This window comes from Phoca vitulina, unplaced genomic scaffold (genome assembly GCF_004348235.1).
Source record: "Phoca vitulina isolate PV1807 unplaced genomic scaffold, GSC_HSeal_1.0 scaffold13, whole genome shotgun sequence".
Lineage (NCBI taxonomy): Eukaryota > Metazoa > Chordata > Mammalia > Carnivora > Phocidae > Phoca > Phoca vitulina.
In genome coordinates, this window is record NW_022589716.1 from 5,103,006 (window position 1) to 5,117,656 (window position 14,651).

General features: G+C 42.6%; 1 protein-coding gene across 1 annotated transcript in view; it reads left to right on the forward strand.

Annotated features, from left to right (window-relative positions):
- CCR3 (C-C motif chemokine receptor 3) overlaps positions 1-14,443 on the forward strand; it is a 17,077-nt gene extending 2,634 nt beyond the window's left edge. Inside the window, exon 2 of the mRNA XM_032412254.1 lies at positions 13,354-14,443. Coding sequence (XP_032268145.1) covers positions 13,364-14,443 — 1,080 coding nt within the window. The 5' untranslated portion in view covers positions 13,354-13,363. The remainder of the gene's footprint in view (positions 1-13,353) is intronic.
- The last annotated feature ends 208 nt before the right edge of the window (positions 14,444-14,651 follow it).

The window sequence follows — 14,651 nt, forward strand, 5'->3', positions numbered from 1 at the left end:
GTCTGCCTTTGGCTCAGGTCATGATCCCAGGGTCCTGGAATCAAGCCCCAGTTGGGCTCTTTGCTCAGCGGGGAGCCTGATTCTCTCTCTCCCGCTACCTGCCGCTCCACCTGCTTGTGCACACGTTCTGTCCCTGTCAAATAAATAAATTAAATCTTTTAAAAAAATAAAAAGATCAGAAAACTTTGGTCCAGACCAAAGAGATACAAATACTGGCAAAAAAAACAAAAACAAAAACAAAAAAGAGGAACTAAAATTAATCTGAGAATTAGAAGACTTGTATTTTTCATACAAAACATTCCGAGTTCTGTCAACTATAGCTGATGTTCTGATGTTCCTGGACCTTTATCATCCTAGGCTGTCCCGTACTCAAGATGGGTACTAACCCTCTTAAAATGGGGTACCTGGGACAAAACATCGTATTTCCAATGTGCAGTCTGCACAGTAAAAAGCAGAGTGAAAATTATTCTGGTCCATCCTTCTGTCCATTTCAGAAGTCTTTATTAAGCAGCTATTAATTGTCAGGCATTATATGGACACTAGTCACCGGTTCCACACTGTCCAGTATGGTGACTACCTGCCCCATGTGGCTACTTAAATTTAAATTCACTGAATTTCAATAAAATGAAAAGTTCACTTTCTCAATAGCACTAGCCACATTTCAAATGCCCAACAGCCACTTGGCTAGTAGCGCCTTGTTGAACAACACAGATACAGAACATTTACATCACTGCTGAAAAGTTCTATTGGACAGCACAGTGCCAGATAATTATTTTTTTTCTGACTACTCTAAGTTCTCTGTAAAACAAAACAAAACAAAAAAGAAGTGAAAAGGGAGGGAGGCCTGGCTTAATGTATAGGCGGGAAGCAATTTGAGTAGCTAGTTGGATGGGTAATTGGATGGATAAATGAAGGGGAGCTGGGTAGAGAAGCAGATGGAGAATCAGGTAGGTAGATTTCTCTTGTTCTGGATGATCTACTAATACAGACTAAAATTGAATTAGCTTGCTGTGTCACAGTGTTGACAATCTTTAGTCTAGTCCTAAATTCCCCCTGTTCTTCTCACCTGAGCTTAAGGAGGTTGGAGGGTATGTAACTCAGAGACAGAAAACAGATTCATAAAATTTAGGAGAGACTTCATGTCACTTCATCCAAGAGTGGGGGAGCTTTAAGAATCACTGGGGCCTGGATCGCACCTCCAGAAATTCTGATTTAACTGCTCAGGGGTACAGCCTAGCATTGGGATTTCAAAACCTCCCCCCATGGTTCCCATGTGCAGCCCGGGCTGATAACCACCACTGGAGTCAAACTTCTGCTCACTGTGGAAATCCCCTTCTGCAATGTCCCTGCCAAGCAGCCACCCAGCCTCTGCTTGGATGCCTCCAGGCACAGTTTGCTTAGCAACTCACAAGGCACCCATTTCATTTTGGGTAATCCCGTTCAAGCTCTTTCTTATGTAGTGTTTGAACTTGCCTCTTGGAATGACCTCTTGCAGGTTCTGGAGGGCACTGATGTGAATCACGTTCTGATTCTCATCTACACACCAGTATCTTGCTCTCTTTCCTACGTGCAGTGTCTTTTCTCTTGGGTGGATGGACGCCTCTGTCTCCTTCAACTCATCTTTATTGGGTAGGGTTTTCTCTCCCCTACATTTTAGTCGGGCAACTATCACATTAAATGTCTTAACTGGGACTTAGCACAGTGCTTTGGATGTAGTCTCAGACCACTTGAAAATCCCGTCATGTGCTAACCTGTAATTCTAGTTGACCATAAAGTTAGCATGTGATGGGGGTTTTTTAATTTTTATTTATTTATTTATTTATTTATTTATTTATTTATTTATTTATTTTTTAAAGATTTTATTTATTTAGTAGGGAGAGAGAGAGGAAGCACAAGCAGGGGGAGTAGCAGGCAGAGGGAGAAGCAGGCTCCTTGCTGAGCAGGCAGCCCGATGTGGGACTCGATCCCAGGACCCTGAGATCATGACCTGAGCCGAAGGCAGACGCTTAACCGACTGAGCCACCCAGGCGTCCCTAATTTTTATTTATTTTTTTAAAGATTTATTTATTTATTTTAGAGAGAGAGAGAAAGCACAAGTGGGAGAAGCAGAGGGAGAGGGAGAGAGAATCTCAAGCAGACTCTGAGATGAGTGTGGAGACCGACACAGCGCTGGTAACACTGAAATCACGACCTGAGCTGAAACCAAGAGTTGGACGCTTAACCTACAGCACCACTCAGGTGCCCCTGGGTTTTTGTTTTTTTAAAAAAAAAAACTTCCTGTGTAAGATCATCAATTGCAGCATTATTTGAAATAACAAAGAGTATCTGTTTACAGAGGATTAGCTAAATAAACTGGTATATCCACACAATGGATTCTCGACAGCTGTAACAAAGAATAAGAAAAGCTTCTGTTGTGAGGTGGATAAAGCAAGGTGCATGATGATGAATGTAATGTTCTGTTTTTATGCAACTAACAGGGTAAGAGATTAAAGAATATATTTATATTCGATTATAGTTGCATATGGAAATGTTTCCCTCCCAGGCAAAGAGTGGGCGGGCTTGTGGTCAACCCAGTGTAAAATTTTGGGGGTTCCTACACTCACATTCCTCAGCTGTGAGGCAAGCCTGCTGTGTGCAGTGGCCTCCTTGGCCACTCCACATGGCCCCCCTGCAACTTGGCAGCATGGAGAACCAATGAGGACATCCAGCCACATGCCTGCTGTGCCGTTATAAGTCCTTTGTCCTTATCTAATTGTCATGTGCCTTCCTCTGGTATCTGTGAAAAAGTGGCAGTCTTGCTTGTTAGCCTGCAGGTAGGGTAAGATCTTAGACCCTTCACAGTTCTTGATGTGGAAGAGGTGTACAGGGATGAAGTAGGATGAGACTTCTTATTGTGTATCTTCTCATAGTACTATGTTTTGAACCCTTTGATTGTGTGTATTACCTACTCAATCATAAATAGCATGTAATTTGAAATAAAAATGTTACCCTTGTGAAGAAAACAATTTCTTTCATATAAATATAGATTAAGTTAATGGAAGTGTTGTATGCAGATTACGGGAAGTGATCATTTCTCAGCATCCTGAGGTGGTCAGAATGAAGTGCCCAGTAGAACTCCCCCTGATTCCTGGTTGTCCTCAGTTTTCTGGGAATTCATCCATCTATCTGTTATCTATCTATTTATCTATCTATCTATCTATCTATCTATCTATCTATCTATCCATCTATCTATCATCATCTATCTCTACCTATCACTACCTGTCATCTTTGTGAAAGATAATCCGACCTCTGATTATCTTTCCATTGGACATGTCAGTGAGTAAATGGATTAATATAATTCGGGGTTCCCATTAGGTTCTTTAATTTCGTTGAGATCCAAACTTGTTTGTAAAAATTCAAACTCCTCATTTAGAGTAACTAAAGATTTTAATGAAGGCTGAAAAGTCCGGTTAAAACATATTATCGGATGCCAAATCTTTGTAGGTTTCCTAGAACCTTGGGTAATGGACTACCGACTGGATATTTGTAGAAAGATAAGCATTTCTGTTTAGGTGGAAGAGACACTTGTTCCTCTGAAGTCATATTATATTACGTTGGACAAGAACCTAAGAAATTTTGGAAAGGCCTGAGAACTTGAAAGATAAAGAAGGTCAATGGGTGGGAGTGGGAGAAGAACTGACATACAATTGCCTGTCTCTATGTTCTAGATGTTCTCGCATGTGTTAGTTCATGTTATCCTCGCACCACTCTTCCCTCCTTGACACCTTCTTCGCTTGGTTTCTGGGACACCAGCTCTTTTGGTTTTTCTCCTACTGTCCACTCCTTCTGAGACTCTCTTGCTGTGTCCTCCTTGTTCCTCTGACCACTGATTTTTGATATACCTGAGAAAGCCACCCTTTACTATCCACACTCACTTCATGACTTAAAACACCATCTATAGGACAACAACTGTCAACTTTAGATCTTTAGCCAAGAGCTCTCCCCTGGAGCCATATATCCAACTGCCTACTTGCTAGATGTCTCCGCTTGGATGGCACGCAGGCATCTCGGACTTGACATGCCCCAGCCTTCTTTATCCCAGCTGATGGCAACTCCATCCTTCTAGTCGTGCAGGTCAAGACTCTTGGAGCCTCTAAGCCTTGACCATTTCTCACTCACATCCAATCTGTCAACACATCCTTTGGTGCTACCTTCTGCATTATGCTGAATCTGTCTACTTCTTGCCTTTCTACTCCTACTACCATGTCCAATCCAGTATCACATCTTGCCTAGATTATCATGGCAGGCTCCTTACTGGTCCCCTGTTTCCAAATTTAATTCCATAGTTTATTCTCCTCCATAGACTATTCTCCATAGTCTATTCTCCACTCCCACCAGAGCAGTTTTATAAAATGTAAATTGGATCATGTCACACCTTCAATGGAAACTCTCCATTGGTCCTCACCCCATTCAGAGAAAAGCCAAAATTCTTCAGTGGCTGCACAGCTACACTGAACCCCTGCCCACCACTCCCCCACATCTCTCTGACACTTTCTCTGGATACTCACCCCTCACTCCTCCTCTGGCCACACTAGGCTTCTTGCTCTTCTAAGAACATATCCAGGCACTTTGCCATCACAGGACATTTGTACTTGCTATTTCTCTGCCTGGGGCTCTCATCCCTCAGATACCTCTCCAATTCATTCTCTCACTTCCCCCAAGTCTTTTCTCAGTGGGCTCCTTATTGACCACCCCCCCGTCCAATTTAAAAGTGCCCACCTCCAACCCCACCTTATTCCCTTTCCCCATCTCCTACTTTATCTCTCTCTGTAGCACTCATGATCATCTGAGACCCTGTAGTTTTTAGTTATTTATTCTCTGTGTCCCCAACTAGAAAATAAGTTCCATGAAGTCAGGAAGTTTGGTCTGTTCTGTTCCGTGACGTTTCCTGTGTCCCCTTGCCTATCATAGGTGCTAATATGAATGGCTGAGGAGCCCCATGAGGCAGTAACTCTTCTCATCACCATGTTGCACCTAAGAATTCTGAGACACAGAGAGGTTACTTGTTCTAGGTCACATAGTCATTTCTTCAGACACAGTAATGAATCATTATCCTACATTGAAGAGGACGAGGGTTACATAAGAAAGAAAATCTTATAGTTATGGATTCCCTTGGCACCAGATACCAATGAAGTCAAAAGTATCTAGGGTCTTGGGCACAGGACTTGATCTTAACACCAGGTGGTTCTTGCAGGAATGATCACCACTAGGAGTCATCTGTGGGCAGGGCTCTTCCAGATGGGCAGGTAGAGTCAGAGTGGCAGGCAGTGACTTTACACCTGCTCTCTTCTCTATATTCTTTGGATGATTTATCAAGTTCCCCTGAGAGGCTGATCCCCTCAAAGAGACAAAGCACTCACACATACACACACAAGAGCATGCACACACACACACACGCACGCACATACAATCCAGATTAGTGACTTCACTAAACTGGGATATCATTCAGCTTGTGGTTTTCTATCAGACATGCCTGATTTTAACCGAACTCCCCCTATTGTCAAGGATCAGTACTCTCCGTTAGCAGCATAACGGATTTCCATTTTAGTGGAGTTTTGTTATAAAATGGATGTTAAATTAGCAGTATCTTTTTTCACCCATCTGACTAGAGCTTGTTGATATTTACTTCTAAAAGCATTCAGACAAGCCTGAGAAATATTGCAAACGATCAGCTCAGAGTATCTCTGGCTTTGGCTGCATAGACAGACTCCAGGCTGTAGCACTGATGCTACAGGGATGTGGGACTGGGGGAGATTTGGGGGGTCATGACTTTCACATACGGTAAACGTCCACAGTGAGGAAGTGACGCCGAAACTGAGAAAGGTGTTCACTGTCTCACCGAAGGTCCCCACCCAGTGAGTGGATGCTGACAGGCAGGTGTGGCTCTAGAGAGCCTAGGTTTCTTTGAGTCAGGAACACATGGGCTTAAGTCCCAACTCAGCCATTTGCTCTCTGTGTGATCGTAAGTTATGGAATTGCTCTGAGCTCAGTTTTTCTTTTTCCTGAACTCAGTTTTTTTTTTTTAGCCATAAAATAAGAATAATAAAAACATCTACCTCCCACAGCTGTCGTGATAAGTAAATCATATGAAATAAGTTTGTGGGAAAAATATTAAACAGGTATAACTCAAAAGAAATGTTAATTTTCTCATCCCCTAAAGACCCCAAGTATTCAGAAAGCCTCCTGTTTTTACTTTTTTTCAGGCTTATGTCCAGTGATTTAGTTTTTAAATTGCCATCCACTCTTGGAGAGCCTTACTGAAATTCTTAAGAGCTTTGATCAACATTAGACCATCCTAGAGGACAATGAAGGGACTGTTAATTAGTCTGTGCTTCGGGGTCTTTGAAAGACCTGGGGGGGGGGGATCATGTCCCATTAAAATCAGGAACCACTGTTACTTAACATCATTGTGTAAATTTCATCCAAAGCAACAAGGTGAGAAAAACAAAGGAGGAATATGAACAAGGAGGTTATAATTAATGTCAGCCCTGTTTCACAGCTAATGTGATTATCTATCTAAAAGTCCTAAAGGAAATTATTTTTAAAAATCAGTAAGGTGATAAGCTTTTAAAAAAAAAAGTAATTTTCTTTCCTACATATCAACCATTGATTAGAAAATTCATTAGGGAAAATAATATCTCATTCGTAGTAAGTAAAAAACCAAAACCAGATAGATAAAAACAATAAAAAATGTGCAAGACTGATAACTAAAAGAACTATAGTAAGTACAGTAAGTACACATATCATGTTCCCAGATACAAAAACTTGATATTGTAAAGTTATCAATTCTCCCTAAATTTATTTATAAATGTAATACAATTCCATTCAAAATTATGTCTTTATAAGTAATTAACCAAATGATCCTAAGGTTTATCTAATAGGACAGAAGCCTCTACAGATAAGACACATTTGGAAATGAATAATGAAAGAGAGCCACATAATCAGACAATCTACATAAAAGACCTAATACATCCAAATAATGAAAAGAGTGTTTCTGGCACCAAAATCAGAGATCAGAGGAGTGGAATGTAAAGTACACAAACAGAATCAGGAATATTAAAGAATATATAACAAAGGTGATGTTTTGAGCCTGAGTGGTTATTCACCCATTTATAGAGAAGGAAAATGGAAATGCCTTTCATGCCATCGATCAAACTCAATTAAAAGTGGGTTAGAGGGGCGCCTGGGTGGCTCAGTCAGTTAAGCGTCTGCCTTCGGCTCAGGTCATGATCCCAGGGTCCTGGGATCGAGCCCCACATTGGGCTCCCTGCTCGGCGGGAAGCCTGCTTCTCCCTCTCCCACTCCCCCTGCTTGTGTTCCTTCTCTCATTGTGTCTCTCTCTGTCAAATAAATAAATAAAATCTTTAAAAAATGGATTAGAGATTTATATGTAGGAAATATTGAACCACAAAATACCAGACTATATATAAACATTCATGCAATCTTGGGATGTGGAGGTCCTCACTAAATGGAACCCCAAGGCAATGACAGTGTGGGCTTTAGGGCAAAAGGACACAGGATCAAGTCTCAGCTCTGCCGTGCACAGAATAGCCTCAGGCGAGTGACCGAGCCTTGCCAAGCCTCTGTCTGCTCATCTGTAAAATCCGGGGATATACAAACCTACCTTGCAAAGTTGTGAGATCAAACAAACATATGTAAAGTGCTTGGCCTAAGGAAGACTCAATTATCATTGACTCTTATCTCACATTGGTTATGTGTAAAGAAAGTAAACTTCCTGAACTCAGAGACCATTTTCTTCCCACTATTTTGTCCCTTCGCAGGTGGTTGTCGACAATAAGGAAAAAAAAATGCATCAAAGAGTTTGACCGTATTATGCATTATTTGATCCAGGCTGAAAAATGAGTATTTCTTCCATTCAGAGGCACTGTGTGGGCTGGTGCTCGAGATGAAGGAATTGGGGTCACAGCTCACTGGTTTTATTTGGGATGTCTTTGGAGTTTAACAAGCGTCTCTGAGTTGACTCATTAGGAGAAGCTCCAGCTTGCATCTGGGGAGGTGTTCGAGGGTGCAGGGAAGTAGTCTCCACTTCTTCAAAGGCAAAGAGGTGTGAATTACTGTAAACCCATGTTTACTCAGGGACATCTAAACGCAGAGTCCAGTCACATAGGTTGAATGTCTGGGGCAGCAAGAGAAGAGCAGGGCTCCGTGGTTATCCTCCAACTTCAGCATCTGCCAAAAGCACTAAGACTCACAGAGTAGGAAGGAGGAAAATGGGGTGGGGGGCGGGTGACAGTGTCACACACCAGATAATTTGGAAACATTCTGGGAGCCAGTGTCTACACAGCGCACATATCCACATGCAGGTGGGCACCAGGTCATCTGAAGGGCTTTCCAGTCTTCCGTGGAGGCTGGACAGTTCAGGTCTCAAGACCTAAAGAGAAATCTCTAAGAGAAATCTCCCCTCCCCCAGTCTGGTGGTTTTACGTTAATTCCACCCAAGATCGGCGAGAACCAAACATTAAGATCTTTAAAACAAAATTCAAATGCTCTACCTAGTGTGACTTCCACTCTGAGTTTCTTAGATCTCAGTTTGCGGTTTCAGGTTCTGATGACTAAACTCTTCATCTTGCAATTTGCCCACGTTTTCAACCCAGTTACCTTTAGAAAATGTGTTTGCCAAATCTCCAGCAGCACCTGCTAGAAGGCACTCGCTTTTCATTATAGTTTAATGGCTAAGCAAATATTTAAAAATTCCATATCTTGCAACTTTAAACATGATCATCCACTTCCTTTCTACAACTGTTTTCATTATTTGCCCCCCCCCCTTTTTTTTTTAAGAGAGGGAGAAAGTGGGGCAGACGGAGAGGAAGAGAGAGAATCTTAAGCAGGCTCCACACCCAGCATGGAGCTCAACACTGGGCTCAATCTCAGGACCCTAAAATCATGATCTGAGCTGAAATCAAGAGTCCGACACTTAAGCTTCATGGACTGAGCCACCCAGGTGCCCCTCCAAAACTAGCTTTTTTTTTTAGGTTTTATTTATTTGAGAGAGAGAGAGAGCACGTGTGTGAGAGAGCATGAGCAGCGGGGAAGAGGCAGACGGAGGGAGAAGCAGACTCCCTGCTGAGCAGGGAGCCCGATGCGGGGCTCCATCCCAGGACCCTGGGATCATGACCTGAGCCGAAGGCAGACGCTTAACTGATTGAGCCACCCAGGCGCCCCTCCAAAACTAGTTTTATTAATGACTACATAATAATCTATTGTCATAAGTGGACTACAATTTATCCAAAGTCTCCTTCACTTGTCAAGCATTTAAACTGTTGCCAAGCATTTCATTGTTTCTTTCCATCATGAAAATGAGGCCACAATAAACATCCTGTTTTGGTTTGGTGGATTTCTTCCCCTTAGGGTAAATTCTTCCGCTCTAGAACCCCTGGATCAAAGCCATGTGTATCTTATTGGTTCTTGTTCCGCACGAGATTTCCTAAACTTACGGAACCAAGTTATGTTGCATCAGGAGTGCATAATTGCTCCAGGGTCACTCCAACCTCACCAGCACTGGGGGGCTTCATTTACTTTTTTTTTTGATGATTAAAATGGCATTCCAAACTTCAATCTATTTTCTAAAGAAGCATCTCTAGGGGTGCCTGGGTGGCTCAGTCAGCTAAGGGTCGGACTCTGGGTTTCGGCTCAGGTCATGATCTCAGGGTCCTGGAATTGAGCCCCGCGTCGGGCTTCCTGTTCAGCAGGGAGTCTGCTTCTCTCTCTCTCTCCCTCTGCCCCTCCTCTCTGCTCGTTCTCTCTCTCAAATAAATAAATAAAATCTTTAAAAAGAGAGAGAGAATTATTTCTAATTCTAGATGTTTATTCTCAATTCAGCCTTGCAACATTCATTAAAATTTTAAATTGGTGAATATAGAACTCTGCTTGTTCCCATAGAGAGGTATCCATTACATATTACACACTAAAAATTGAAGATTTGGGGGGAAGGGGGCGGGCTCCTCTCCTTCTGACTCCAGGAATTGTGAGAGAAGAGTCAAAGGTCACGAAAGGAAGCAGTCATGCATATAGGTTCCTATCTTCCCCACCCAGGCTTTGACCAGAGGTGGGGGGTGTGAAGCACTGTTTGATAGACTGAGGGGGGCTCTCCGAGAGGACATCTCTCTGCAAGTCACTTCCTTATTCTCATGGATGGCCAGCACGGTTAAGCTGGTGGGCAGGCAGAAAAATAATTTAGTTTGTACCCTTGAGTGTCCCTTAGTTTGTACCTGGCATGGACATGGAGTCAAGGAGCAATATGTCTGTCTAGGTGCCTGCCAGTTCTGGAGAAGATGCTTAGCCTGGGCCCTAAGCCTGATGATGTGGCAGGAACAGAGAGGGTCCTCCATTCCAGCCAGAGCTGGAGAGGTCACTGTGCCCAGGTACGACTAAGAATGAGTGGATCATGAGACCGTTAGCTACGAAGCAACAGATGCCAGCCAAAAGTTCAGGGTTGGGACTGGGTCGTCCTTCCTCAGCAGACACCAGTCACATAAATAAGACCAACAGGAGACCCTCTTCCCCCTCTGCCCATGCTGGCCCCTCCCCCATATCTCCACTGCCATCTTAGAAAGGACCAATGAGAGAAGATAAGAAACCCAAATTAAGAAGCTGGGAATGTAAAGAGGATGAGCAAAACTAAAGTCATCCTTCAAATGAATGGGTCAGGCTAAGATTAAACCACTTTGGACTAAAATTGTGAATCCTTTTTCCTGCTTCCCAGTGGAAAGTTGGTAAGATCTAAATTGTTTTGGTGACTAAAGGAACTTCATCATGTGGCACAGCTGAGTTGTACTGTGAGCAATTTTAGTGGACCAGCTAAAAGAGTGTGAACTCATTTTCTTGGTAAAACTTGTATCCATGTATGCATATCTGCATAGAGAAACATTACTAGTGGTAAACTGCATGAGGGAATTTGGGGTGGTTTTTACTTTTAGGTTTTTTTGCCTTTCTTTATTATTGGTTTGTCTGTTTGTCTGCTTACTCTTATTGTACCATATTTCCAAAATGCAAAAAGACATTTTTAAGAGCTTAATTCAAACCTCTTGACTATTTCAGACTGAAATATTCATTTTGATTTGGACCAAAAACCATTTCAGTTTTCATATCTTGGACCCATGTAACTAGTAGTCAAGGACTTGGCTTCTGACGCCAGAGAACCTGTATGTTTTCCTGTGCGTTGCACTCTAGAGTCCCCAAAAAGATTCTATAATTTTATCATGGTCATGTTGAAAGTGACACATGAATTAAAGACATGATCATCAAGTCGAACAAAACCTTAGTGATTTTTTTTTTTACTTTGACTTGTTTTTAGATCCGTCTCAGAGAAAAGGAAAGATAATGAAATAATTAAGTGGAGGCTACTATACTTTTGCTCTCTGGAGCAAGCAGCTCTGTTCTTCTTCTTTTTTTTTTTTTTTTTGCTTTAGCCACTAAAATTTAGAGAGGGATGCTCTCTGTGATTGTGAATATGTAACAGACAAAATAATGGCCATTTTTTTCTCAGCGACTGTGAATTATGCCATTAGGAATGAGAATGCTGATAAGATCATACAAATCATTTGTTTTCAGTCCCATCTTCCACCTCAAAAGCCTAGATGTGTTATTGATCAGTGGGATGTACTAGGGCAGAGTCACGGAAATAGATCAAGTTCTATCCAAGAGACCCAACTTCCTCCCTAATTTTATATGAAATGGCTTCTCGTTGCTTTTCTTTCAGTCCCACTTCCTACCAGTTTTAAAGTTTTTTTTTTAATCTTATTTGATCCTGAACATAACTTCAAGTGGTATCATGATCCTCATTTGGGGATGAGTAAATGAGGCTCAAAGTTAACTTTTTGCCCAAGTCCTGCAGCTGGTGAGAAGAGTGGCTGGGAACGGCTCCAGCCCACATCCATTCTCTCTTTGACTACACAAGACCCTGACGGGTGCTGACCACTGGGGTCCCAGTATTCTATTAAGAATCAAAGATAATGCCTTACCATTGGCTCCAACAATTGCATTACTAAGACTTACCTTGAGAAATGCCCATTGACCTATATTCATGTCCTCACACTTGTCCCTTCCTCAGAGAAAAGAGAAAGTCAGTAGGACTTCTTCCAAGGAAACAGTGCCGGGATTCACTGTCCTCTGTGGAACTCCTTCTTCTCCAGTGAAGTCTGTAATCTTTTTTTTTTTTTTTTTTTTTTAAAGATTTTATTTATTTATTTGAGAGAGAGAGAATGAGAGAGAGCACATGAGAGTGGGGAGGGTCAGAGGGAGAAGCAGACTCCCTGCCAAGCAGGGAGCCCAATGCGGGACTCGATCCAGGGACTCCAGGATCATGACCTGAGCCGAAGGCAGTCGCTTAACCAACTGAGCCACCCAGGTGCCCCTGAAGTCTGTAATCTTAAGAAAAGCAGCCACTGGCCCTAGGGATCCTAGTTTAAAAAATACCAAATCTGCGAAGAAATTCCATTGGCCTATCCCTCCCCCCAGTCCCTTTATGAAGGAGGAACTCCAAGGGGTTTGCTGTTGGCACAAGGCTGGCTTATCTCAACATTATCAGGAGCCGGTAAAGGGCAACAGCTTAGAACTGTAAGTATTACACTAGTTAATAATAATTATGATGGTGAAGTCTTCAAAAGTTAAACTTGAAAATGACTGCGTTAGAATCTACTGAGAAAAAAGTTGTTCATAGATACTGAAGACCTAGCCTGAACTTTTATATTTACTTGTTAGAGGATTTGGGGTAAATTACTAAATTTCTTCAAGGTTCAATTTCCCCATGAGCTATGATGAACAGAACCTTGTTAAGGGGCCACAGAGAGAGGAAGTTATTTGTAATAATAACAATCGCTATTATTATTATTATTATTATAAGCGTTTGGTTTTTAAATAGGGAAGCTGATTTTGAAAGTCATATATAAACTATAAAACATAAAATTCAAAATGCCTGGAAAGATACAGCAATAATAATCAGCATAATATTATTGTTCTCATTCCCCAGCCTGCTTTTCCTGCCATGTATTTCCTCCAAATGCTTGCAGAAACCAACATCCCCATTCTTCACCACCATCCGTCACATTTCTGTTTCTTTTCCCATTCTGAATTGTGCTGACTTTCAAAACTTCACGTTTTTTGTTCCTGGCACCTCTCCCCACCCCAGCATCTCCGACATAACCTTTGAAATACATGCTGAAGAAACTTTAAATGTCTAGGCTGTTTAATCACATGTGGTTTCGTGGGTAAAAGGATAAATCAATGGGTGTGGCTCACCAAGAGTGATTGTGCCTAATTGTGTGGTTGGTGTTTGTTGTTGTTTTTCTATCACAGGGACAAAATAATGGAGGCCTTCACGGCTGTGATGAAGACCATGGATGAGTCTGTTGAGACTACAGTGTTCGACTATGAGAATTCACTGCCATGTGAAAAAGTCAACATCAAGCAGCTAGGAGCCCAATTCTTGCCCCCACTGTATTCCCTGGTGTTTGTGGTTGGTCTGCTGGGCAATGTGGTGGTGGTGGTGATCCTTGCGAAATACAAGAGGCTCTGGATTATGACCAACATCTTTCTGCTCAATTTGGCCATTTCTGACTTGCTCTTTCTATTCACCCTGGTGTTCTGGATTCACTATACTGAGTCGAATGAATGGGTTTTTGGCCCTTCCATGTGTAAGCTTCTCTCTGGGCTTTATTACATGGGCTTATACAGTGAGATCTTTTTCATCATCCTGCTGACCATAGACCGGTACCTGGCCATCGTCCATGCCGTGTTTGCCCTTCGAGCCCGGACTGTCACTTTTGGTGTCATCACGAGTGTTCTCACTTGGGGCCTGGCAGGGCTAGCAGCCCTCCCTGAATTTATCTTCCATGAATCCCAAAAAGAGGCCCAACAGTTTGTCTGCTCGCCTATTTACCCAGAAGACCAAGAAGACAGATGGAAGCGTTTCCATGCTCTGAGAATGAATATCCTGGGTCTCATTCTGCCTCTGCTCATCATGGTTGTCTGCTACTCTGGAATTATTAAAACGCTGCTGAGATGCCCCAGTAAGAAAAAGTACAAGGCCATCCGGCTCATTTTTGTCATCATGGTGGTCTTTTTCATTTTCTGGACACCCTACAACCTGGTCCTCCTCCTCTCGGCTTTTCAAACGATCTTCTTTGAGACCAGTTGTGAGCAGAGCAAACAGCTGGACGTGGCCATGCAGGTGACGGAGGTGATCGCCTACACACACTGCTGCGTCAACCCCATCATCTATGCCTTCGTTGGGGAGAGGTTTAGGAAGCACCTCTACCACTTCTTCCGCAGGCACGTGGCCACCTACCTGGGCAAATACATCCCATTCCTTCCCAGCGAGAAGTTAGATAGAGCCAGCTCGGTATCCCCATCCACAGGGGAGCAGGAATTGTCATTTGTATTTTAAGACCGATGTGCTGGATCCATGAAGCAAACACGTTACGTCAATCACATTGACCTCAACGCCAACCCTTTAAACTTCTAGCTCAATGCTGAAACTCTTAAAGACATTAAAGTATATACACAATGGTGTCAGTATATGCGGGTGGCCCAGGCATTACCAGGGGTCGCTGGCTAGTCAGTTCACTTACTGTTGACCTCAAAAGACAGAGCTT